This window comes from Carcharodon carcharias, chromosome 7, assembly GCF_017639515.1.
Source record: "Carcharodon carcharias isolate sCarCar2 chromosome 7, sCarCar2.pri, whole genome shotgun sequence".
In the NCBI taxonomy this organism is placed as follows: domain Eukaryota; kingdom Metazoa; phylum Chordata; class Chondrichthyes; order Lamniformes; family Lamnidae; genus Carcharodon; species Carcharodon carcharias.
This window is the reverse complement of record NC_054473.1, coordinates 110,876,192-110,902,881: the sequence shown is the minus strand read 5'-3', so window position 1 is coordinate 110,902,881 and position 26,690 is coordinate 110,876,192. Positions and strand designations below refer to the sequence as shown.

General features: G+C 43.8%; 1 protein-coding gene across 5 annotated transcripts in view; it reads left to right on the top strand.

Annotated features, from left to right (window-relative positions):
- Positions 1–26,690, top strand: part of vac14 (vac14 homolog (S. cerevisiae)) — a 449,264-nt gene that overhangs the window by 407,081 nt on the left and 15,493 nt on the right. Inside the window, exon 20 of one of the 5 annotated variants that reach the window (XM_041191737.1) lies at positions 26,381–26,566. The exons of the other annotated variants lie outside the window; for them this stretch is intronic. Within the exon in view, the coding sequence (XP_041047671.1) occupies positions 26,381–26,387 (7 nt within the window). The 3' untranslated portion in view covers positions 26,388–26,566. Of the gene's footprint in view, positions 1–26,380; positions 26,567–26,690 lie in introns of those variants that run through there. 5 annotated transcript variants of the gene reach the window in all.

The following is a 26,690-nucleotide window of genomic DNA, read 5'->3' as shown; positions in this document are numbered from 1 at the left end:
TCTCCAGGATTGGGCTGCACAGCCATTAGCAAAGGTGCACCAAAAGCACTCAGCCTAAATAAATTGTTTGCTGCATGTCCATCATCATTCATAGGTGGAAGGATGTCAACAAAAGAGAGAGAGACTAGGAAAATATAAGGTTATAGCCTAATGTCTGTTGTAAGGGAGTTACTCAAATCTGTTATTTGGGACACTGAGCGCTTAGATAAATATGAACTGACCAGAGAGCACCAACATGGATTTGTAAATCGTAAGTCATGTACAAAGAACATGGTTTAAATCTTTTGAGAAGGCAACTAACATGACAGGTAAGAGATTGTCTTTAGATGTTACTCATCTGGCTCTCAGTAAGACATTCCACTTAAAACCTTAACAAAAAGAGTGCATGGAATTGAAGGCAACCTATTGACATGGGTAAAAAAGTAGTTAGGAGGTAGGAGATGGATAATGGGTATGTATTAAATTGCAGGATGTGACTACTGGTAGTCCCCTGGGATCTGTGCCAGGGCCTTACTTTTTCACTGTATTTATAAATGACTTGGATGAAGGAATAATTTGCATTGTACTTAAGTTTGCTAACAACACTAAGTTAGATGCAATAGTTATAGTTTAGATAGCAAAAAGTTGCAAAAGGGCATCGATAGATTAAGTGAGTGGGCAAAACTGTGGCAGACTGAGTTCAATGTGGGGTCAACCATTTTGGACCTAAGAAAGAAAGATCAGAATATTTTCAAAAATGGTAAGTTAGGAACTGTGAAGGGACAGAGAGATTTTGGAGTCCAAGTATAAAAACTACTAAAAACTAGTGGGCAGGTACAAAAAATAATTGAAAGGGTGAATAGAATGTTGGCCTTTACCTCGAAGGGGCCTGGAATACAGAGAGCTGTGGAAGTTATGTAACAGTTATATAACGCTTTGGTTAGACCCCATTTAGGGAACTGTGTTCAGTTCTGGATACTGCACCTGAGGAGGGATATATTGGACTTAGAGGGGTGTAGTGCAGATGCACCAGAATTATAGGAGGGTTGAAAGGATTAAATTATGAAGACAGGTTGCATAGATTAGGCTTGTATTCTCTTAGATATAGAAAATGAAGGGTTGATCTAATTGAGCTGTCTTAAGATGATTAAAGGATTTGATGGAGTAGATGGAGAAAAACTATTTCCTCTGGTGGTGGAGTGTAGAACAAGGGGTCATAACCTCGGCTGTTCAATAATAATGTCAGGAAGCACTTTTTCACACAAAGTTTAGTGAAAATCTGACATTCTCTCTTCTAAAACGTTGTTGAGGCTTGTGGTCAATTGAAAATGTCAAAACTGAGATTTGATAGATTTTTGTTAGGCAAGGGTATTAACAGCTACAAAACCAAGATAGGTACCAGAATTAAAATACAGACCAGCCACGATCTAATTGAATGGCCTGCTCCTGTTCTTATGTTCCTGGGAGCTTTAAATAAATAATTAATAAATCAACATTGTGTTGCAACAATGTATCATGTCTGTGCCTTTAGACCACATTTGAATTGGGTCTTAAAATAGTACTCTCATTTCTATGAATGTTGCCATGTTTATAATTACAATTTATATTAAGAATAAGCTGTGTCTGAAATTGTGCTTACAAATCTGAAATGTACTTCATATTTACACTCCCATTATCTTCTCAGTAGAATATATCTCACTTATTTGTACATATTTCACCCCCATCACCACCACCCTAGTTTAATTTTGTCCCTTTGCTTGGTGGTTTACCACTGTGGTTGCTGTATCATGCGACAGAAATTTCTATTGAGCCACAGAACTTTGTGCCATCTCGCGTGACTCAGAACAGACATTTTGCTGAAAGATTAATTACATGTGCCCTGAATACTCATTATCCTGTGCATTATAATTTGGATTCTGATTGTCGCAGGCTTTTTTAATTATGGAGGAGCCATGTGGAAGGTTTAGGGTCTGCTGGTTGAAAAGCATGGGAGGAGAAGACATAGTTAATCAAGAAAGAGGGATTAGGTGATGCCGAGCCTGGCCTTCAAGACTCTGTAGATTGTAGGAGAAACTGGAGAGTGAGGGAGGTGAAAAGCTCGACAGTTGAAAGTGAAGACTCTGCCACAAGTCTCCCACTCCATCATATAAAACCAGCAACAGCCACCTAAGTAAATAGAATAACATTGCATCAAGCCTTTCATGAGGAATTCCAGATCATGTAATTGTGCACTTACATTTTGGTTAAGAAAAAATGTACTAATTATATACTACCAGAAACCCGCAAAATATTTGCGGTCAAATTAGTATCTTTATTGCAACAGTGCTTCTTTAAAAACAGGATTTCTAGTTATTCTTTCACCAAAGACTTTAGCAGAATCAACATTTCACACTCTTGGGGGGAAAAAACAACATAAAGTTGTCCATGTGTACAAACAGGCCTAGAAAAATAAATACCCAATTTTATCAAGGGTCTGGACTTGTTTAGTCGTAGAATATAAAAGTCTAATTGGGAACTCTATTCTCCTGAATTGAAAAGGCTGGTTTACTATTGGTGGACTCAATATTATTCATGAAAAGCTATTTCCCTGAAATCTGCCTGTTATAATTTCAACATCCATCATCAAAGAAAACAGCTTCCTCAATACCAATTTTGTTCCATGATAAAGCCCTTCTTTAGGATTCAAGTTTCATAGCTACGTGATAACTGCTCCTTCCTTGAGTATAAGTTTGTGCGGTGGCATGCCCATTGGCATTAGACTTTGTAGAAACTCTGAAGGATATAGTCTAGTATCACCTTTATCTAAAGAATCAAGAATATATTCTTTTAACCATGTGACCGACTGCTTTTCTGAAACATTTTACAAACATACAAATTAAGAGCAGGAGTAGGCCACTTGGCCCTCGAGCCTGTTCCACCATTTATTAAGATCATGGCTGATCCAACTTTAACCTCAACTCCACATTCTTGTCTTCCCCTGAACATTTCACCCCTTTGCTTAAAAAGAATCTATCTACTTCTGCCTTAAAGATATTCAAAGACTCTGCATCAACCACCTTTTGAGGAAGAGAATTCCAAAGTGTCTCAACCCTCTTGAGAGAGAAAATACTTCCTCATCTCTGTCTTAAATGGGTGATCCTTTATTTTTAAACAGTGGCCCCTAGTTCTGGATTCTCCCACAAGAGGGATCATCCTTTCCACATCCACCCTGTCAAGTCCCCTCAGGATCTTTTATGTTTCAATCAAGTCGCTTCTTACTCTTCTAAACCCAAGCAGGCGCAAGCCTAGCCTGTCCTCAAAAGACAACCTGCCCGTGCTAGGTATTAATCTAGTAAGCCTTCTCTGAACTGCTTCCAATGCATTTATACCTGTCCTTAAATAAGGTGACCAATACTGGACACAGTACTCCAGATGTGGTCTCACCAATGCCCTTTATAACTGAAGCATAGTCTTCCTACTCATGTATTCTATTCACCTTGCAATAAACTATAACATTCTATTAGCTTTACTAATTACTTTCTGCACCAGCATATTAAACTTTTGCAGTTCATGCACTATGACACCCAGATCCCTCTGCATCTCAGAGCTCTGCAATGTCTCATCATTTGAATAATATGCTTTTTTATTCTTCCTGCCAAAACAGACAATCTCACATTTTCCCACATTATACCCCATTTACCAGGTCTTGCCCATTTACTTAACATATCTATGTCCTTTTGTAGCCTCCTTATGTCCTCTTCACAACTTACTTTCCTTCCTATCTTTGTGTTTTCAGCAAATTTAGCAACCATACCATCAGTTCCTTCATCCAAATCATTTATATAAATTGTAAAGAGTTGAGGCCCCCGCTCTGATCCCTGTGGCACACCCACTCCTCATATCCTGTCAACCAGAAAATGACCTACTCTGTTTCTTGTTAGCTAGCCAATCTTCTATCCATGCCAATATGCATGAGCTTTTATTTTCCACAATAACCTTTTGATGTGGCACCTTATCAAATGCCTTCTGAAGATCTAAGTACAGTACATCCACCAGTTCCCCTTTATCCATTGCACATATTACTTCAAAGAACTCCAGTAAATTAGTTAAATATGATTTTACTTTCACGAAACTACATAGGCTCTGTCTGATTACCTTGAATTTATTTAAGTGCACTGTTATAATGTCTTTAATAATAGCTTCTAACATTTTCATTATGACAGATGTTAAGCTAACTGGCCTGTAGTTTCCTGCTTTCTGTCTCCCTCCCTTTTTGAATAAAGAGTTACATTAGCTATTTTCCAATTTAATGGAACCTTCCCCAAATCTAATGAATTTTGGAAAATTAAAATCAGCGCTTTAACTATTTCACTAGCCAATTCTTTTAAGACCCTAGGATGAAATCCATCAGGACTTGTCAACCTGCAGTCCCAACAATTTGCTAAGTACCACTTCACTGGTGATTGTAATTTTCTTGAGTTCCCCTCTCCTTTCCAATTCCTGACTTACAGCCATTTCTGGGATATAATGTTCATTCAAATCTAATTAATTTTTATTTTTAGCACAAATAATAGCTTTCAAATAATTTGTATGAAATAAATGTCCCTGCTATTTTGCCACACTTAACCAATTCTATCATCTCCTCCACCCCTCCCGTACCATCCTGTTCCTTCTGTACCATTTCCATCCCATGCTGTTCCACCCTTCTCATGCCATTCCCCTTCCTATTCCTTCCATCTGTCCAACCAGGGCAGGTTTTTGTCCAGATCACCTTACTTGTGAATCTGGGAGAGCAGAGGGATTGTTTGAGTGGGGACTCATAGGTTAAGTGAATAAGGCCATGAAAAATTAATGGAATATTGATATTTATGGCAAGGGGGATAAATGTAAGAGTCAAGATTTAACTGTGAATTGAAAGAAAATCTTAAGATGGATGTCGGAGTACTGTTTGCAGTTTTGGCCTCCGTGCTATAAGAAGGATATTGAGGGCGCAACATGGATCATGGTATTTGGAAACACAAATATAAAGAAAGGCAGGAAAAAATGGGGCTGCTTTTGTTTAAACACGAGATGAAGAGTGATTATGAAGGAGCAAATAGAAACATACTCATTCCAGTATTTGAGAGGACTTTATTGCACAGAAAGTTTCAGAGTTTATGAATAAATTGGACAGGTGGGTGAAAGGAGAATAAAGAGATTTGGGATTTGGGCTGCTGCTTGCATGGAGGGTAAACATCAACACAGACTGGTTAACTCAAGTGAAGAGTTCCCAAGTTGTATTTTCTATAATTAAAACATATTGAAAATGTACGCCAGCGCATGTGCTGTGTGACTACACTGTTCCCCGCCTGATTACATGCAGAGTATTCCAGTCCAGGCCTCCCCAACTGGTCCACACCAAGACACCGGCCAAAGCCCCACTGACTGGTCCATCCCAAGTCTCCAGCCGAAGCCCCTCTGACTGCTCCTTCCCAAGTCCTAGGCCAAAGCCCCACTGACTAGTCCATGCTCCTGACTGCTTCATGCTCCACTCGATTACACCAGGGCTTAAAAAAAGTGAAATTTGCTTGGGAGAAGAACTTCGATGAACAGAACACGTTTTGTTAGCAATCAGACTGTGAATTAAATAGTCTGCCATGTACTTGTATTTTTACACAGTAAGTGCTTTAGCCCAGTGATGTCTCAGTGCTGCTATGGTTGTGCTGACGATCAAAAGCTATAGAACTCAGGATAACAGGATTTTCTCCAGCCCTGCCTATTTAGGTAGATGTAACCAAATATAATAATTGAATCATGTACTCTTGAGATTACCAGCAGACATTATAGTTTGAATCAAGATTTCTGTAACCTGCTTGTTAAGTCATGACCAATGTGTGATATTTGGACTGGAACCCATTTAATTGCATGGCCTGTAACAGAATCTCAAGCGGAAACTGGAAGAAGGAAGCTGCAGGATGGAGCTTGCTTTCCAAATTAGTCGTTCAATTTAGGATTGTCCGAAATACCCACAAATCTCCCATCTCTGTGGGAATGGCAAAGAAAAGATTAGAATTTGATGGTACCTCAGTTATCAGCCATTTTAAAGAAAAGAGAGCGCTATTGCCTTTCACAATCCCAGGGCATCCCAAAGTGCTTTACAGCCAATTAAATATTTAAGTATTGTAACATAGGAAACGCAGTGGCCAATTGCGCACAGTAAAATCCCACATACAGCGCTGAGATAATGATCAGCTAAGCTCTATTAGTGATGTTGATTGAGGAATAAATATTGCCCAGGACACTGGTGCAAACCCCCTGTTCTTCAAATAGGATAGCTTTTTTCCACCAGAGCAGGCAGATGGGGCCTCGGTTTAACGTCTCATCCAAAAGATGGTCCCTCTAGTAGTACAACACTCCCTCAGTACAACACTGGAATTCAGCCTAGATTACGTGCTCAGGTTACTAGAGTGGAGAACCCACAAGCTCTGACTCAGCAGGTGAGAATGCTACCCACTGAGCCAAGGCTGACACATCTACACTCATTAAACAATGGGCAGACCACGGTGTTGTTGCAAGCATTGAGAACACTAAGCCTACAGGGAGCTGTGCTTGATTCTCGCCTTGCTGACAAACCCTGTTTGTTTTATCTTTTCAAGAAAGGACTGGATGTGGTATCCTGTCTGACCTCCAACTTCTCCTTGTAGCCCTGCACATCTTCCTTTTGAAATAACAATCCAATTCCCTCTTGAATTTTTTTTATTCTTTCATGGGATGTGGGCATTGCTGGCTAGGCCAGCATTTGATGTCCATTCCTGGATGTCCACTTGCCTGGATGAGTGCAGCTCCAACAACACTCAAGAAGCTCAACACCATACAGGACAAAACAGCCTGCTTGATTGGCAACCTATCCACCACCTTAAATATTCATTCCCTTCACCACTGGTGCACAGTGGCAGCAGTGTGTACCATCTACAAGATACACTGCAGCAATTCACCAAGGCTTGAAGGTGGTGGTGAGCCAACTTCTTGAACCACTGCAGTCCATGTGGTACAGGTACATCCACAGTGCTGTTAGGGAGGGAGTTCCAGGATTTTGACCCAGTGACAGTGAAAGAACGGTGATGTATTTCCAAATCAAGATGGTGAGTGGCTTGGAGGTGAACTTGCAGATGGTGGTATTTCCATGTATCTGCTTCCCCTGTCCTTCTAGATGGTAGTGGTATTGGGTTTGGAAGGTGCTGTCGAAGGAGACTTGGTGAATTGCTGCAGTGCATCTTGTAGATGGTACACACTGCTGCCACTGTGCACCTGTGGTGAAGGGAATGAATACTTAAGGTGGTGGATAGGTTGCCAATCAAGCAGGCTGTTTTGTCCTGTATGGTGTTGAGCTTCTTGAGTGTTGTTGGAGCTGCACTCATCCAGGCAAGTGGAAGGCATTCTATCACACTCCTGACTTGTGCCTTGTAGATGGTGCACAGGCTTTTGGGAGCTGGGAGGTGAGCTGCCTGCTGCAGAATTCCCAGCCTCTGACCTGCTCTTGTAGCTACATTATTTATATGGCTAGTCCAGTTCAGTTTCTGGTCAATGGTAATCCCAAGTATGTTGATGATGGAGGACTCAGCAGTGATTGAATGTCAGGGGAGATGGTTAGAATCTCTGTTGGTGGAGATGGTCATTGCCTGGCACGAATATTATTTGCCACTTATCAGCCCTAGCCTGAGCGTTATCTTGGTCTTGCTGCGTGTGGGCACAGACTGCTCTTGAATGCCTCTATTGAACCTGCCTGTACCACACTCTCAGGCAGTGCATTCCAGACCCTAACCATTCACTGAGTAAGAAAGTTTTCCCTTGTGTCTCCATTTCTTCTTTTGCCAATTACCTTAAATCTATGCCCTCTTGTTCTCATTTCTTCCACCAATGGGAACAGCTTTTCCCTATCTACTCTGTCCAGACCCCTCATGAATACCTCTATCAAAGCTCCTTTCAACCTTCTCTTCTGCAAGCAAAATTAGTTGAGCAATTTAATCACATTTAGAAAAAAACTCATTGTAGGCAAGTAATTAGATTATAGAATCTGATGCAGTTAGCTGTAATTTCATTGGCCGTTGTAGGTGCCTAGAGTGAGCCTTATGAGATATTTGGTAATAATATACTTGATTTGGGATTTTGTATTGAAGTTCTGCCCTGGGATCAGTGCTTCATTGCAACAGTAGGAATTGGGAAATACATTGGTACATTGGAATTCTGCACTTGAAATGCAGGATATGTTTATCTGAACTAATTATAGAACTGCTGGAAGGAATCTCAGACTAGTAACTAACCCCAAAAGATTCCTGTAACATTATTTGTTGTGAAATTCTCACTAATTAATTGAAGGATGCATTAATGGCCTTATATTGGCTATTATCAATGCTGGACTATGCCCAGCTGCTTCAAGAGTAGTGGTCCCTCAGAAGCTCATCTCTCCATGTGTGGTCTTCCCCCATCTGGCACTCCTCCATGGTATATCAAATGATTTAGGTACTTGCTACATGGAGGCTGGCGGGTGACTATGCTTCAAGGTTTTACTGTGTCCTGCCATCTATAAGGGTACTTTGGCCCATCTTCAAACCAGCTGAGCAAAACTCCTTTTCCTACTGCATTTGCTTGAGCAATGAGACCTTACCTTTCTCTTCCTCCCACCCCCACCTCACTGCACACCCTCAATCCCATTTACAATTCTGTCCTGCCAATGATATCCATCTGTCATCGTTGTTGCATTCCACAGTCTTAATGGATTTTCACCCAGAAAAAAGTATATACTGTAAACCAAACAAATAAAATTCCATGCATCATGGTATTCGTGTTTCCCTGCAGTTACTTTATTGCAGGCTATGTTTCAAGGAGTTTGGAGGGCACATTGAAACTGGAAAGTATTCCTTGAACAAACAGCATATGTATGCAACACAACACTGTCCACACCCTGTCAGCTGGATAATCTGTCAGGTTGTGGAGATGGGCCTGACTGAACCACCGAGGAGAGGAAGGCCCAAGGTTCATGTTGCGGCCTGTGCAAAGCTAGCTATAGACAATAGCTAGACATTTAGCATCCTCATGTACAGAGGGGCAACCTGATCCTCTAGCAGTCTAAGTACATTTTGATACTAGATTAGAATCAGGGCTGGTCGAATGGTTCTACTGGCATGCATGAAACCTGATTCACACTTGAAGGATGCAGGTGTGTAGAACTGCATCCCAGCATTTCTGTAAGGAAGGGGAGGTGAGGCTGAATTTATCTTAGGTGAAACTTCATGGTGTCAGGTGTTGCTGAGAAGTAGCGCCCTCTCCTCTGAGTCAGAAGGTTGTGGGTTCTAGTCCTACTCCAAAGACCTGAGTACATAATCTGCACTGATGTTCTAGTGCAGTACTGAGGGAGTGCTGTAGTGTCAGAGGTGCTGTCGTTTAGATGGGATGTTAGACCAAGACACCATCCGACCCCTCAGGAGGATGTAGAAGAAATCATGGCATTATTGGAAGAAGATTAGGGAGTTCTCCCCAGTGTCCTAGCCAAAATTTAGCTTTCCATCAGTATCATTGAATTAGATTATCTGGTCCCTGACCCATTCTTGTATGTGGGACCTCACTGGCTCCCACACTATAACAGTGAATGCACTTCAAAAGGATTTCATTGGCTGTAAATCACTTTGGAAACCTTGTAGTTGTGAAACGCACCATATAAATGCTATATAATTTCATTATTGCTCTAAACACCAGCACTTAGAAGAGGAATTGTGTTTTCAACAGTCTAAACATTGCAGAGAACAGCTTGTTAGTGCTGGGGCTCACTATGACATAGAACAGTGGATTGCATAAACAAGGGTGCACTTCTGACAGGACCCATTCTTGATTTAAGTGGGGCTGATATGAGGGGAAAGTAAGGGAGCCCTTGGGCTCCTGGTGAATTATGTTTTATTGTGTAGCATAAAGAGCATTATACAAGAGTTCACTCTTTGCTTTTCTGTGTGAGGCCCGCCAGGGTTTGTAAGCGCTTTATATGGATACTTGTTTATTCTGTATAAACAGTTTATTGCAATAGAGAACTACTGCATTTCTGCACATCTCAATTATACATTATAGGCCCTGCACAGTAATTGATGATTTTTAACCCCTAGTTACATAACATATTTTTAATAACTCCAAAATTAATAATTTAGCTCCATTCTCTCCCCCCCCCCCCCCCACTTAAAGTGTGGACTGTTGCTAGGCATGGTCCTTTGGCTCTTGGCAGTTCTCCAGTATTTTATCAAAGGTCATTCTTTAATGCATGAACCAAGATTGTGCTTTTCAACAGGCCATTCAGCCATAGCAGGCAGCGCAACAGAGCTCAATCCTGATATCACATTTCAGCACTTGGCAATGAGAGCCTTGTCTCGTTCTGTAGGACGGTGACCGTGTTTCACCAGCGCTACCAGCATCTCATCAGTTTGGGAGCTTAGTAATGGGGGACTAAAGCCAGACTCTCCACTGAGGGAACCATTACTGTCAGGTAGTTTCAGTGCAGGATACTCTGCTCTGTCCTCAAAACTAGGTTTTCAAAAAATTCCTCCTATCTGAAAAAACATGTTTTTTCACTCGGTTCCTCCCCCGACCTCCTGTAGAATCCCTCTCAGCGGGTCCTGGATTTTTTCCAGCTCCGATGCCTCCCTGTCTAGCAGCATGTTCCCACCCAAGTGACAAGTTTATCAGGGGAGCTGCTGCCCCTAGCAGAGAAGCTCACAGCCGGGCGTGAGAGTAGCAGAGTAAAAATTATAACTTTAGAAATACAGCAATGTAAAGTTGCAAGGTGAGGTAAAATTATGAGGTGTGAATGTTTGTTTATTATGGGTAATACATCATCCTTCTCCTCACTACTTAAAGATAAATAGCCAACAAAAAAAAGAGGAAGATAGACAGAAAACTAACAATGCTTAGCCACTATTTGATTAATGAAAAGGATCAGCTTCTGGAGAGTGTAGTGATGGGTCTTGGACCCTATGACCCGTGTTCAAATCCAGCCCAAACTGCTGAGATGGAAGACTTTGTGCTGACTGAATGAATCATTGAGTTTGGGCAGCTTCAATTTTGATCCTAATAGGTGTGGACACTGGGGAGAAAGCTGCCCTAGATACACTATCAATTAGCAACTCAAACAGTGACTCGGGATAGTAGATAGTGGGAAATGGAAAGATGTCACAGGTGTAGAGACATACTGGCATAGAGTAGAGCAGTGATTCTCAAACTATTTTGTCCGTGAACCTCTTAGGCAGGGCAAAAGACCCCTTTCAAACCACCTATCGGTTCTATCCCATGTACTTTCACTTGCCACTGCAAAAAAACTCCTCAGAATTAATGGGACTTTCTGGAAACTAAATATTCTGCTGCTTTTTCACTGCGATATGTATTAAATTTATGTGCATTTTTAAATTAATTACCATAAGTAAATTATTATTTCATGCCATAAACACAAGTATTGACATTTTCATATCATAAACATTAATGCTACAAGCAAACATGTTTATTTGAAACATTCTAATGTGCTATAAAATCATCACAATATTCTTCTGAGAAACTGATACTTAACTTTTTTATTCATTCATGGGATGTGGGCATCGCTGGCTAAGCTAGCATTTATTGCCATTCCCTAATTGCCCTTGGGAAGGCGGTGGTGAGCTGCCTTCTTGAACCGTTGCAGTCCATGTGGTGTAGGTACACCCACAGTGCTATTAGGGAGGGAGTGCCGGGATTTTGACCCAGCAACAGTGAAGGAACGGCGATATATTTCCAAGTCAGGGTGGTGTGTGACTTGGAGGGGAATTTCCAGGAAGTGGCATTCCCATGTATCTGCTGCCCTTGTCCTTCGAGTTGGTAGTGGTCGTGGGTTTGGAAGGTGCTACCTTGGTGAGTTCCTGCAGTGCATCTTGTAGATGGTGCACACTCCTGCCATTGTGCATCGATGGTGGAAGGACTGAATGTTTGTGGATGGGGTGCCAGTCAAGTGGGCTGCTTTGTCCTGGATGGTGTCAAGCTTCTTGAATGTTGTTGGAGCTGCACTCATCCAGGCAACTAGAGAGTATTCCATCACACTCCTGACTTGTGCCTTGTAGATGGTGGACAGGCTTTTGGGGAGCCAGGAGGTGAGTTACTTGCCACAGGATTCCTAGCCTCTGACCTGCGCTTGTAGCCACAGTATTTATATGGCTAGTCCAGTTTGGTTTTTGATCATTAGTAACCCCCAGGATGTTGATAGTGGGGGATTCAGCGATGGTAATGGCTTTGACTGTCAAGGGGTGATGATTAGATTCTCTCTTGTTGGAGATGGTCAATGCCTGGCACTTGTGTGGCACAAATGTTACTTGCCACTTGTCAGCCCAAGCCTGGATATTATCCAAATCTTGCTACATTTGGACATGAACTGCTGCAGTATCTGAGGAGTCGTGAGTGGTGATGAACATTGTGCAATCGTCAGCGAATATCCCCACTTCTGACCTTATGATGAAAGGAAGGTCATTGATGAAGTAGCTGAAGATCGTTGAGCCTTGGACACTACCCTGAGGAACTCCTGCAGTGATGTCTTGGGACTGAGGTGATTGACCTCCAGCAACCATAACCATCTTCCTTTGTGCTAATTATGAATCCAACCAGTGGAGATTTTCCCCCTGATTTCCATTGACTTCAGTTTTCCTAGGGCTCCTTGATGCCACACCCGGTCAAATGCTGCTTTGATTTCAAGGGCAGTCACCCTCACCTTACCAAGGGAGTTCGGCTCTTTTGTCCATGTTTGAACCAAGGCTGTAAAGAGGTCAGGAGCTGAGTGATCCTGGCAGACTTCAAACTGAGCATCAATGAGCAGGTTATTGCTAAGCAAGTGCTCCTTTATAGCACTGTTGATTACTCCTTCCATTACTGATGATCGGGAATAGACTGATGTGGCTGTAATTGGCCGGGTTGGGTTTTTCCTGCTTTTTGTGTACAGGACATACCTGGGCAATTTTTCACATTGCTGGGTAGATGCCAATGTTGTAGCTGTACTGGAACAGCTTGACTAGGGCCATGGCAAGTTCTGGAGCACAAGTCTTCAGCACTATTGCCGGAATATTGTCAGGGCCCATAGCCTTTGCAGTATCCAGTGCCTTCAATTGTTTTTGATACCACTTGGAATCGAAATGGCTGATCTGTGATGCTGGAGACCTCTGGAGGAGGGCGAGATGGATCATCCACTCGGCACTTCTGTCTGAAGATTGTTGCAAATACTTCAACCTTATATTTTGCACTAATGTGCTGGTCTCCCCCATCATTGAGGAAAGGGATATTTGTGGACCCTCCTCCTCCAGTGAGTTGTTTAATTGTCGTCCACCATTCTCAACTGGATGTGGCAGGACTGCAGAGCTTAGATCTGATCTGTTGGTTGTGGATCACTTAGCTCTGTCTATCCATGCTGCTTATGCTGTTTGGCACGCAAGTAGCCCTGTGTTGTAGCTTCACCAGCTATTAGGTATACCTGGTGCTGCTCTTGGCATCCCCTTCTGCACTTCTCATTGAACCAGAGTTGATTCCTGGCTTGGTGGTCATGGTAGAGTGGGGGATCTGACAAACCATGAGGTTACAAATTGTGGTTGAATACAATTCTGCCGCTGCTGATGGCCCACAGCGCGTCATGGTTGCCCAGTCTGGACCTGTTAGATCTGTTCGAAATCTATTCCATTTAGCACAATGGTAGTGCTGCACAACACGATGGAGGATATCCTCACTGTGAAGACGGGACTTGGTCTCCACAAGGACTGTGTGGTGGTCACTTCTTCTGATACCGTCATGGACAGGTGCATCTGTGGCAGGCAGATTGTTGAGGATGAGGTCAAGTATGTTTTTCCCTCATGCTAGTTCCCTCATCATCTGCCACAGACCCAGTCTAGCAGTTACGCCCTTTAGGACTCAGTCAGCTCTGTCAGTACTGGTGCTGCTGAGCTAGTCTGGTGATAGACATTGAAGTCCCTCACCCAGAGTACATTCTGTGCCCTTGCTACCCTCAGTGCTTCCTCCGAGTGGTGTTCAACATTGGAGGAGCCCTGATTCATCAGCTGAGGGGGAGGGTGGTGGCAGGCGGCACTTAGTAATCAGCAGGAGGTTTCCTGGCCCATGTTTGACCTGATGCCATGAGACTTCACGGGGTCCAAAGTCAATGATGAGGACTCCCAGGGCACTCCCTCCTGACTGTATACCACTGTGCCACCACCTCTGCTGGTTCTGTCCTGTCAGTGGGACTGGACATACCCAGGGATGGTGATGGTGGTGTCTGGGACACTATCTGTAAGGTATAATTCCATAAGTATGATTATGTCCGGCTGTTGCTTGAGTAATCGTGGGACAACTCCCAATTTTGGCACAGGCCCCCAGATGTTAGTAAGGAGGACTTTGCAGGGTCAACACAGCTGAGTTTGCCATTGTTGTTTCTGGTGCCTAAGTTGATGCCAAGTGGTCCATCCAGTTCCATTCCTTATGGACTTTGTAGCGGTTTGTTACAACTGAGTGGCTTGCTAGAGGGGATTTAAGAGTCAACCACATTGCTGTGGGTCTGGAGTCATATGACGGCCAGACCAGGTAAGGATGGCAGATTTCCCTCCCTAAAGGGCAATCATGAACCAGATGGGTTTTTACGACAATTGGCAATGGGTGTCATCATTATGATTAGACTTTTAATTCCAGATTTTTATTGAATTCAAGTTCTACCATCTGCTGTGGATTCGAACCGGGGTTTCTGGATTACTAATACATCTCTATTAATCAAACAATATAAACAGCTACATAAATGTTGCTTATAAAACTATATTGTTATTGTTTGTACTTATGACAACTTGTGCCACGCACATGGGAACCAGTCGGTTGTGTAATGTCAGGCAAGTGGTGGGGATGAGGGTTCTAGCACATTTTTTCTCGTTTGGCCTCAGCTGAGGTGTTGCACACCAGTGACTTGCATTGTGGACCAACCCATGGACCACACTTTGACAGTCACTGGAGTTGAGGGGCTTTACTCTGTATCTAATGAAAGGGCATGCTAGATACTAAAAGGTTGGCAGGTATTTCCTCAGTTTGGTAAATGTTTGGAATCAAACAACAGGGCAGATAGTGGAGAAGGAAGCAGCTGGATGCTATAATGAAAGAGGTAGACCACCAAAGGGCTTTGAAGAACAGACTCTCACTTAACCTTGCGTTATATTATCTGAGCTGGAGAGCCAGTGATGTCTGCAGGATTAGGAGGAAAGTTCATTTGCTGGGCAGGTGTGACTGTAAGAGCCCTGGTGTATGTACAAGGTGATTAAAGTAAAGGCTAACAACAGAAGTTGGAATCTGTTGTAATTTCTTTTAAATCCTCTTTCACTATCTTTGCGGTAGGTTTTCAAGTTATAGCTCCTGCTTTGCATCCAATTACTAACTATGGTAACTTCTGTAACAGGTAGCCAATCTGTATCATCAATTTTACACCCAGGCGCCAGGTTGAAATTAGTGTTATAAATGCAAGGTCTTACATGATCGTTATATTTAAAACAGTCTTTAACTCAAAGTAAAAAGGTTATACGTGATTTCCTGCCAATTGCCTGCCAATAAGCCAATGTAACCTGGTTATCATGGGGATGGGGGCTCAGGTCAAATACTATTGAAATCCATGTGCCAGGCTTAACACCTGCTAACAGAGGACAGAGCATCTGGCTTTGCCATAGGTAGATTTACAGGCCCTCAGACAGTCTGATTAAAAAAAACCCTAGACACAGAGAGAGACAGAGGGATGGAGAGACAGGAAAGCGGCCATGTGAGCAGCAGGAAAGCGGCCATGTGAGCAGCAGGAAAGCGGCCATGTGAGTAGCAGGAAAGCAGCCACCGTGAGCAACAGGGAAAAGACAATTCTCTGTTACCTACCAGATAGAATGCTGGTGGAAGTTTGGTTGAAGAGAAGGAACTTGCAATAATTTAAGGACACTGAAAGAATTGTCCTGGTGAAGCTAGGAGTAGGAATCATCAGCGTGGGCCTTGCTTCCGGCAGTCGATTTGGGCACTTCCCACAAAACTGAGGGAAATGGCTTAGAACTCATTGAAACAGGGAGAAGTGAGCCCATTGAAGCTGGAAGGTAACTGTGCTCTAGTTCCTGTAAAGGCTGTAATTCTGCAGAGCGCGGCGAAACACATAAACTAATCGGTCATGATATCAACTTCCTGAGAGTTACCACTGACCAGAAAATGAATTGGACTAGCCATATAAAGACTCTGGCTACAAGAACAGGTCAGAGGCTAGGAATTCTGCAGCGAGTAACTTACCTCCTGACTACCCAAAGCTTGTCCATCATCTACAAGGCACAAGTCAGGAGTGTGATGGAATACTCTCCACTTGCCTGGATGAGTGCTGTTCCAACAACACTCAAGAATTTGACACCACCCAAAACAAAGCAGCCCACTTGATTGGCACCACATCCACAAACATTCACTCCCTCCACCACCAATGAGCAGTAGCACACTGTGTGTATCATCTATAAGATACACTGCAGAAACTCAGCAAGGCTCCTTAGGCAGTACCTTCCAAATGCACAACCACTGCAATCTAGAAGGACAAGGGCAGTAGACACATGGGAACACCACTACCTGGAAGTTCTCCTCCAAGCCACTCACCATCCAGCCTTGGAAATATATTGCCATTCCTTCACTGTCACTGGGTCAAAATACTGGAACTCCCTCCCTAACAGTATTGTCGGTGTACTCACATCACATGAACTGCAGCGGTTCAAGAAGGTATCTCATCACCACCTTCTCAAGGGCAATTAGGGATGGGCAAGAAATGCTGGCCTAGCCAGTGAAGCCCACATCCCATAAATGAACTTAAAAAACGAAACTAAAGGGTTACCTTTTTTGTAGTTTAGAGTATTAGTTGCCTCCTAAATAATGTTTAGTCGATGTTGATTTTAGTTGTTTTCTTACAATAAGAGTCTTAACTCGAAATCTTGTCATGCAATTCCCTTAAGTAACTGGGAATTCAAATCTCTTTTTAAAAATCGGCACAATGTTGAACTCTTCTTCTGCCGCCTTCGTCTCCATGCTCACTTCTTTGGGCAGGAGTCCTCTCCCTGTTCAACAGATCCTTTTACCCGCCTCCAGTATTCTCCCTCCACCTGGATCCCTCCCTCTGGATTCTTACCTTCTCTTGATCTTTTCATTGAGAACTGTCGGCGTGACATCAGTCGTCTCAATTTCTCTGCTCCTCTCACCCACTCTAACCTGTCTGTCTCTGAACTTGTTGCACTCCGTTCTCTCAGGTCTAACCCTGACATTGTCATCAAACCTGCTGACAAGGGTGGTTCTGTTGTTGTATGGCGCACTGACCTCTACCTCGCAGAGGCTGAGCGTCAACTCACAGACACTTCCTCCTACCTCCCCCTGGACCGTGACCCAACCACTGAATATCAAGCCATTGTTTCCAGGACTGTTACTGACCTCATCTCCTGTGGAGATCTTCCTTCCACAGCTTCCAACCTCATAGTCTCCCAACCTCAGCTTCTACCTCCTACCCAAAATCCACAAACAGGACTGTCCTGGCAGACCAATCGTGTCAGCCTGTTCTTGCCCCACAGAACTCATTTCTTGCTATCTTGATTCCATTCTCTCTCCCCTTGTCCAGTCCCTTCCCACCTACATCCGTGATTCCTCTGACATCCTACATCATATCAACAACTTCCAGTTCCCTGGCCCCAACCGCCTCCTCTTCACCATGGACGTCCAATCCCTCTACACCTCCATCCCCCATCGGGATGGTCTGATCGCTCTCCGTTTCTTCGCTAATCAGAGGCCCGAACAATCCCCATCCACCACTACTCTTCTCCATCTGGCTGAACTTGTTCTCACACTGAACAATTTCTCCTTAAACTCCTCTCACTTCCTCCAAATAAAAAGTGTGGATATGGGTACCCAGTTATGCCTATCTCTTTATGGGGTATGTGGAACATTCCTTGTTTCAGTCCTACTCCGGCCCCCTCCCACAACTTTGTCTCCGGTACATCGATGATTGCTTCAGTGCTACTTCATGCTCTCGTCTGGACCTGGAAAAATTTATTAATTTTGCTTCCAATTTCCACCCCTCCATCATTTTCACATGGTCCATCTCTGACACTTCCCTTCCCTTCCTTGACCTCTCTGTCTCAATTTCTGGTGATAGACTGTCCACCAATATTCATTACAAGCCTACCGACTCCCACAGCTACCTCAACTACAGCTCCTCACACCCCGCTTCCTGTAAGGACTCCATCCCATTCTCTCAGTTCCTTCGCCTCCGTCGCATCTGTTCTGATGATGCCACTTTCAAAAACAGCTCCTCTGACATGTCTTCCTTCTTCCTTAACTGAGGTTTTCCACCTACGGTGGTTGACAGGGCCCTCAACCATGTCCGGCCCATCTCCCGCGCATCCGCCCTCATGCCTTCCTCTCCCTCCCAGAACCATGATAGGGTCCCCCATGTCCTCACTTATCACCCCACCAGCCTCCGCATTCAAAGGATCATCTTCCGCCATTTCCGCCTCCTCCAGCATGATGCCACCACCAAACACATCTTGCCTTCACCCCCCCCCCGGCAGCATTCCGCAGGGATCGTTCCCTCTGGGACACCCTGGTCCACTCCTCCATCACCCCCTACACCTCAACCTCCTCCCATGGCACCTTCCCATGCAGCCACAGAAGGTGCAACACCTGCCCCTTTACTTCCCCTCTCCTCACTGTCCAAGAGCCCAAACACTCCTTTCAAGTGAAGCAGCATTTCACTTGCACTTCCCTCAATTTAGTCTATTGCATTCGCTGCTCCCAATACGGTTTCCTCTACATTGGAGAGACTAAACGCAGACTGGATGACCGCTTTGCAGAACACCTTCAGTCTGTCCGCAAGCATGAACCAGACCTCCCTGTCGCTTGCCATTTCAACACACCACCCTGCTCTCATGCCCACATGTCCATCCTTGGCCTGCTGCAATGTTCCCGTGAAGCTCAATGCAAACTGGAGGAACAGCACCTCGTCTTCCAACTAGGCACTTTACAGCCTTCCGGACTGAATATTGAGTTCAACAATTTTAGATCATGAACTCTCTCCTCCATCCCCACCTATTTCCATTATTTTTAAATGTATTTCCATCCATTGTTTTATCTTTGCCTTTTAGCCTATTTCGATCCCTTCCCCCCCCATTCCACCCCCACTAGGGCTATTTGTATCTTTATTATCACATTCCTTAGATAATATCACCACCTTCAACACCTCTTTGTCCTTTTGTCTATGACATCTTTTGGTTATCTCCACCTATCACTGGCCCTCTGTCCAGCTCTGCTTGTCCCACCCCCCCCATTAAACCAGCTTATATTTCACCTCTTTTCTATTTTTCCTTAGTTCTGTTGAAGAGTCATATGGACTCGAAACGTTAACTGTGTTCCTCTCCACAGATGCTGTCAGACCTGCTGAGTTTTTTTCCAGGTATTTTTGTTTTTGTTTTTTTCTCTCTTTAAAAATGTTCGGTCTCTACAGGGATTAGAAAAATAGATTCCAAAGATCTTTCTCATCACCTCGCTGAGTTTGAGCTATGGCCTGTTGCATTCCCTTTGATGTGTTTTGTTTTTCCTTGGGTTGTAACCTGCAAATAGCTATCTAATATAACATTAAAACACCCTTTGAAAATGTTGCTGATCACAAAGGCAACTAAAACTCAGCACAAGTCTATTTTTTAAACAGCATACTTAAGTGTGGGTCGATGAGTCAGCAGCAAACTGCAGTGCAAGAAAGAGTCATATTCAACTCAAAATGTTAAATCTATTTCTCTATCCACAGATGCTGCTCGACCTTCTGAGTATTTCCAGCTTATACTTTTATTGCAGTTTCAACAAAGTGGTGAAAGAAAAGGGTCATCTTGGCCAACACCTCTGCAGCAGAGTATTGCATCTTACCATTGTGGGTGGCTGTGTCTTTGTCTCTAGACAGGCATACACCAAAGAGGGGCAGTGACTGCACAAATCACCATGCACCATCCAAGTAGAGTTTACTGTCTCTTGTTGGATAAATTCTTGGATGTTTGATCACACGACCAACAGCCACCAACCATCACAGGAAATGAATCTTTAATTCCTGGAGTTTCCCAGTCAATTGCAGGAGGGCTGACACCTTAACCCCATGGTTTCAGCAAAGGGAAATGTGATAGAGCAGCTCTTTGTTCAGTTTCGAACCAGTTTCCAACATGGCTGCCCAGTAATTGACACTGCCTGAGAGTCAAGTGTCACAGTTCAACATTAGAACACTCTACGCGTGACAGTGTGTCGTGCCACTGCTCAGCCTGTAGACACTACAAGGGCAAAATGTGAGGGGAAAAATATGGTGACAGCCCCACAAAGTGTGTAACTATAGTGGTGTGAAGTTGCACTAACGTGAGTTGGGTAGTTGCCACGGTAACAGCCAGTGTAGAAATAATACAACAGTAAATATTCATTCTCCTGAGTGTTTTCCCTTGTTGAATCGCCTGTTACTCAGCGTGGTGTAAAATCTAATTCTACCACAACTTGCACACCCAACCCCGCCTCCACCCAGGCACTTTAAGGAGAGCTGAATCAGGGAATTCCGAGCAAATACAGGCCCCATCCTACCACACCCACCCCTCACACTGTGGCCTGGCAAACAGATTGGAGATGGTCTTGCATCTAGAAGAGTTTGTGTTTTTATTTTTCCCGCTCACAGGTTGGCAGTCCTCCTCATGACCTGCTGGGGAGAGGCTCCTGGCGTAGAGCTAAGGGTTGTCCAGTTACAACTCCAGGGGCTGAATTTTGCCCTTGATGGGCAGGTGGGCCCTACCGACTTGGCGGCGGGCGGGCAGCCGATCACCGCTGCCGCCGAAACGGGCCCCGCCGCCATTTTACATGGGTGGGCCAATTAAGGCCCGCCCAGCGTGACGCCCAACGGGAAGTGCTATGCGCTTCCTGTAAGAGCGAGGGGATTCCCCAAGTGCGAGAGTGTGCTCTTTCGCACATGTGCATGAAAGAGCACACATCTCCCTGAGGCTAAGTGGTGCCTCAGGGAGATCGCTGAAAGGTTTTCAAAGTTTAAAAATAGAAAAATAAAAATATCATTAACATGTCCCTCTCATATGACAATGTCACACAAGATGGGACATGTTAATAAAGTGCACAAATACTTTATTAAACTTTTTTAAAACCAACATGAAACCTCATCCCGCCGGTGGATGAGGTTTCATGTTTTTTCAGAAGCCTGCCGGGGCTCCTGGCCTGCCCACCAATCTTAAGGTTGGACGGGCAGGGCCTTTAATTGTTTTAACTATCCTGGCCATTGACAGGTCGGCGGGCGGACAGCTGATTGCACTGTCCCCCCACCTTCCTGAATATTTAAATGGGATGGGATGACGTCGGGGGTTCCGCCCGACGTCATCCTGTGTCATTTTTGCATCGGCGAGTGGGCCCTGCCCCCACTGGCTGACGGAACAATTCAGCCCCAGGCCTTAACTGAGCAAAGCTCGCTTCAGCCAGGGAGCAGTGGGGAACTCCAGTTGGCTACAGTGTCCCTGGCCTTGGGGAAGGTAGAGATGGCCCGTCACTATATATTAGCCACTACAGCTGGATAGGAATGAGATCAACGTCGGCTGCGATGCTCTACACAGTCAAATATCCTGTTTCAATCACTGGCCAGTTTGCCTGCTTGGTTCAGTTGGAGCACCCATGGTACCATATCTGAAGAGTTAGGATCTCAAGAAGGGGGAAATCGATAAGGAGAGGGAGACAAACCAGTTTTTTTCAAATTATTTAAAGCTGTAAATACACTGGGGAATTCAGCTCATTAAATCACTAAACTTTAAGCTGTGTTTAGCATGCAGCTGGCTTTACCATTAATTTGAATACGGCTCCTTCTGTTTTCCTTTCAATGTTTCACACTTGTGTTGTTTTACTGAGTCTGTACCTTTTACCTGTCAGCTAACGTATGTATCAGGGCGTAAAATGGAAAATTGGACATGCACAGTAGGGCAGTAGCGATCCGTGGGGAGAAGAGGCGGGCTGGTGTTTTCACCCTCTGTCAGAACAACTTTGATCATTTATGCCTGACTCACTTCTCTCTCCGCACATCCCCACAGATCTGCTGTACAGTTTCAACCAGCCTCTTTTTTTTTTGACCAAGGCTGCTTCATTCACTCGTCACAGATAATTCTCATTGTGTTAAACAATTGCAACTTAGGGAAGAGAGAGAAGTCTGATAGTGCTTAACCTCCCCCTACAACAGGCAAACAACTCTCATCAGAATGAATCTCCCTAACATGACCAACCCCAATGAAGTCAAGGATAAATTCTATGTTGGTGTTTGCGTAAAGTCATTGGGTAAGCCCTGGGGAACAATCAGGCTGCTGATTGATAGCAGCGATGCCTGAGTTCACTTTTAGCACTAACATCGATTCATGTTTTGGATCCACTCGAGGTTATTGACTTCAGTGAGTGGGTCGCAGGTTAACAACCCACAGAACAGGCTGCTCCTTTGCAGGAGTTGCTTGTGTGGCAACTGGTAGACTGTGTGCAAACATTTTTGCAGGGATTTAGCCTGCTACCAAACAGAATCAGAGTTTACCTCTGTCTGTCAGAAGCCATTTCTATCCACCTCAATGGGTATCACTCTCGCTCCTGAACCAAAAGGTTGTGGGTTCAAAATCTAACCTGACATTTCAGTGCAGCCCTAAGGGAGTGCTGCAGTGTCAGAGCTGCTGACTTTCTGATGAGACTTTAAACTGAGGCCCTTCCTTTTTGGGTGGATGTAAAAGATCCCATGGCACTATTCGAAGAAAAGCAGGGGAGATCTCCCCAGTATCCTGGCCAATATTTATCCTGCAATAAGCGTCATTTAAAAAAAACAGATTAACCGATCACCACATTTGTTTGTTGGAGCTTCCTGTGTGCAAAATGGCTGCCATGTTCTCTATCCAACAATGTCTACACGTCAAAAATATTTAATTGCCAAAAAAGTGCTTTGGGACATCCTGACGTTGTGAAAGGTGCTATAGAAATGTTATTTAGTTATATTCCAGAATGCTGGGTTTAGCCCTGTGTGATGTTCAAATCTGCCCCTCCGTCCTCCCTATTCCACAGAGCAGTTTGAAATTATAGGTTTAGTTCTTTTATTGCTACAGCAGCACCATAAATCAAGGGCGAGGAAGAACACTCAGTCCCTTGTTTTCACATCCCTCCGTAGTCTTGACCCTCCCTCTCTCTGTAATCACCTCTAACCCTCCAAGTCTGGGAAATATCTGCACTCCTTCAATTCTGACTCTCGTACCTCCCTGATTTTAATCATTTTGCCATTGATGGCATGTTTTCATCTACCTTGGCCCTAAGCTCTAGAATTCTCCCTGCCTCTCTTGCCTCCCTAGTGAGGCTCCTTTCAACCTAAATCTTTGATCAAGTTTTTGGACAATAGCCTAGATGTCAGAAATGCTTATATTGATATCGCTTTTGTTAGACACCTTGGGGCATTTTTCTACATTAAATGCATTACACACGTGTTAGGCAGTTATTGTCCACCCTTGTATTGTAACACTCCCACCATATCCACCTGTCTGTGCCCATGGCCCCAGATGACAGATTATTCCAAACAGAAGTAGTTTGGTTAAATAACCTCTCCTACGTTTACCTGTCACTAATTTGACTTTGTGTTCCTGGCTCGTTAATCTGGGTTTTCCCTAACTGCAAAAAACATTTTTAATATTTTATATTCTCAGTGAGCCGGGAGCAGTGGCTGTATTCGACTCTATTGCCCATACTTGCAAGCTTTAAGTCTATGATCACGTTCTTCACTGCGTTGTATGCTATAACAGCGCTCAATCCTCAAGACCCTGCTCACAGACTGCCCAACTGTAATGGTCGATTTAGCATCAATACAACTCGCATTTACAAAAGCAAACTCGCCATTGTACACTGCACAAAATAACTAAAGTCTAGTGGAGTGGCAGGCTAGATTATTGTGAGGACTCAGAATATGTCTTCCGAATCCTTTCAATCATGCCTCACCCTTTCAATTATGTCCCCACCTTTTTATCTCCTATGCCTGTCAACCCACTCTAGCTCATTCTGAGACTCCATAAGTGTTCCTAAAAATCTTCTCGTCACTTCTTCCTGCAGCAGTACTGCACTGTGTCTGAAGGGGGTGCAAGGCTGTTGAATTGTCTTCAAATCACATTCTGATGCCAAACTCCTTCAAGCCCGTCTGAATATGTTTATAAGAGTTGACTTGTACTGCCCTATGTCTGCTTGTACCATAGGATAACCCAGGGGCAGAACAATTATACAAAAACAAAATACTGCCGATGCTGGAAATCTGCAATAAAAACAGAAAATGCTGGAAATACGTAACAGGCCTGACAGCTTCTGTGGAGAGAGAAACAGAATTAGCATTTCAGGTCAATGGCCTTTTGTCAGAATGTAACAATAGTATACCCTAGTAATCTGGGCTAGACATTTATATCTTTCACACGCAATCTCTGGAAAGGTAGACTGAACAAACGCTTGGTGAGATGAAGCTTGATATGAATAATTAAGCTGCTTCATTTAGAGGAACAGTTACAATCAGGTTCACATATCTCACTCAGTACAGGTTGCCTCGTTGAAGTAATACAAAACAATGCAGGTCTTACTTTCACCCACATGAGTGGGGTTTTTTTTTTTGCTTGGCTTGAACACTGGGAACCCCATGACAGTGTCAAGGGAACCCCTCTACAGTTTAAGGTAATCCAGTATTAAATTTAAAGCGTGTTAAATATCTCCATGTCTGCACCATAAATAGGGACTAGGTGTCCAATATTAATCAGGCCCCACAGTCCCATCCCAGTGTCTTGCTGCACAAGTCAGTGATGGGAGACAGGCACTGCCTGTGATTTCCCCACACAGTGAACTCCTGATTCAATAATGTCGTTAGGAGGCATTGCTAAGGCACTTCTCCACAGGAAGAGAAAGAGAAATAAATCTGCAGGGCCCATATCTGTGTGAAATGGTTTCATTTTAAATCGGCCCTTTCACTAGATGGATAGAATCTGGGATTGACCTGACTCCAATTAACATCTAGTTGTCGCCCTTTGTTGCAGCAAAATGTAAGAGAAAAGCACTGAATCCCAACTCACCCAGGCAGGACTGAAGGTAAATGAGCAGCAGGTCTGTTCATGGGCACAGGTGAAAGGGGGATGCTGAATGCAAATGGGCCCTGGGGTATATTACAAGTGCCATTAAAGGTGGCAGTGTTCAAAGAGGCACTGATTGACATTTATGGGTTTGGCCTACCTTTAACCTGCCAGTGCATTTGTGTTCAGTACTCTGGGCGTTACTGGATGATAATTTAGTGGAACAGTCTGTCCACGGAGTTTTCTGATAAAGCTGTTGTGGAGAAAATGCTAAAACAGTAGCAGAACTCCTGCTGATGTCCTTGAGTGTCTGTTGATGCCAATGTTTGGAGTGGGCAGGGCACTGATCTCTTAGCCATCTCCATGCATGACTGATATTGTGTGTTCCAACCAAGGAAGTGTAAACAAAGAAGGAAACAAACAGGAAGTGTAGCCCACCAAAATCTGCTGGAGGATCCAACCCTCCCCAGTGAGGCGGCTCTAATGCTGGCAATGATTTAGTTACCCCATCTTGCTTGTGTTGTGTCTGTTTAGTGACTGCAGTTTTATGCTCAGAGGATTACTCACGTTTGTGACATTGCAGCAATTATTTGAAAATGCTTTTGTGTGTTCTGTACTTTCCACCACACATTGTACTTTGCTTCAAAGCTGCATTTGTAAAGTGGGGTCAGTTTTAATTTCCAGTCTCGCTGCTTCCTAGAGTCTTCAGCTCCAATCGAAACACGACCAACCTGTCAGACAATCAGGGGATAGGAGGGAAATTCATCCCCCACAATATCCAATCCTTTACACTCCCACCTAGACTTTTCATGTATATTTACAGCAGAATTTTCCCATGTTACAATATAGAGCCACCAACTTCCTTTTTCCTTCCATCTCCTCAAAATAACTAGATTATTGCAGCCATTTTGCGTGGTGTACACAGCAGAAAAGCTGCTCTTTCTGTGAATTACCATGCTGCTTTTTCTTGGTAGCCCCTACACTTGATATCAACAGCTAGGCAACCTCACTCCATCCGTGAAAACAGCGGGTGAGATCACCGGACCTATGTTCCTTATCACACCTCTTAAAAATCCTAAAGCACCTCACAGACAAGGAGGACTTGCTTTCAAGCACAGTGCCTCATTGTACAGTTCAATGTGACAGCTATTTTAGTGCTGAATGTTACCCCAGAAACAGCAGAGGGGGAATGAATGACCAGTTGGTCTGTTTTCAACCAGCATGCTTTGCCCTTTGACCTCCAGCTAAACTACGATTATTTTTTTTAGGTATTGAAGGCTGAAGGCAACAGATGCCGGCCAAGACTGGGTGATAAAACGAGTTTGCTTTTGCTTTTCATCTGACTGTGATGCAACTAGATGGGATGAACCTGGGTCCTTTCGACCCAATTCCTAAGTCCAGTAGGATGCTCAGGGTTAAGAATCAGACAATCTCACTCAAGCAAGCACTTTTTGTGATGGCGATTTAGATATGTTTTGTAATGTTCTTCCAGATATTTTATGAATAAAGTATATTTTTCAAAAAATAAATCTCACTTGAGCAAGGCTAAGGTGCTGTGGTAAACTAGCAGTGTTTACC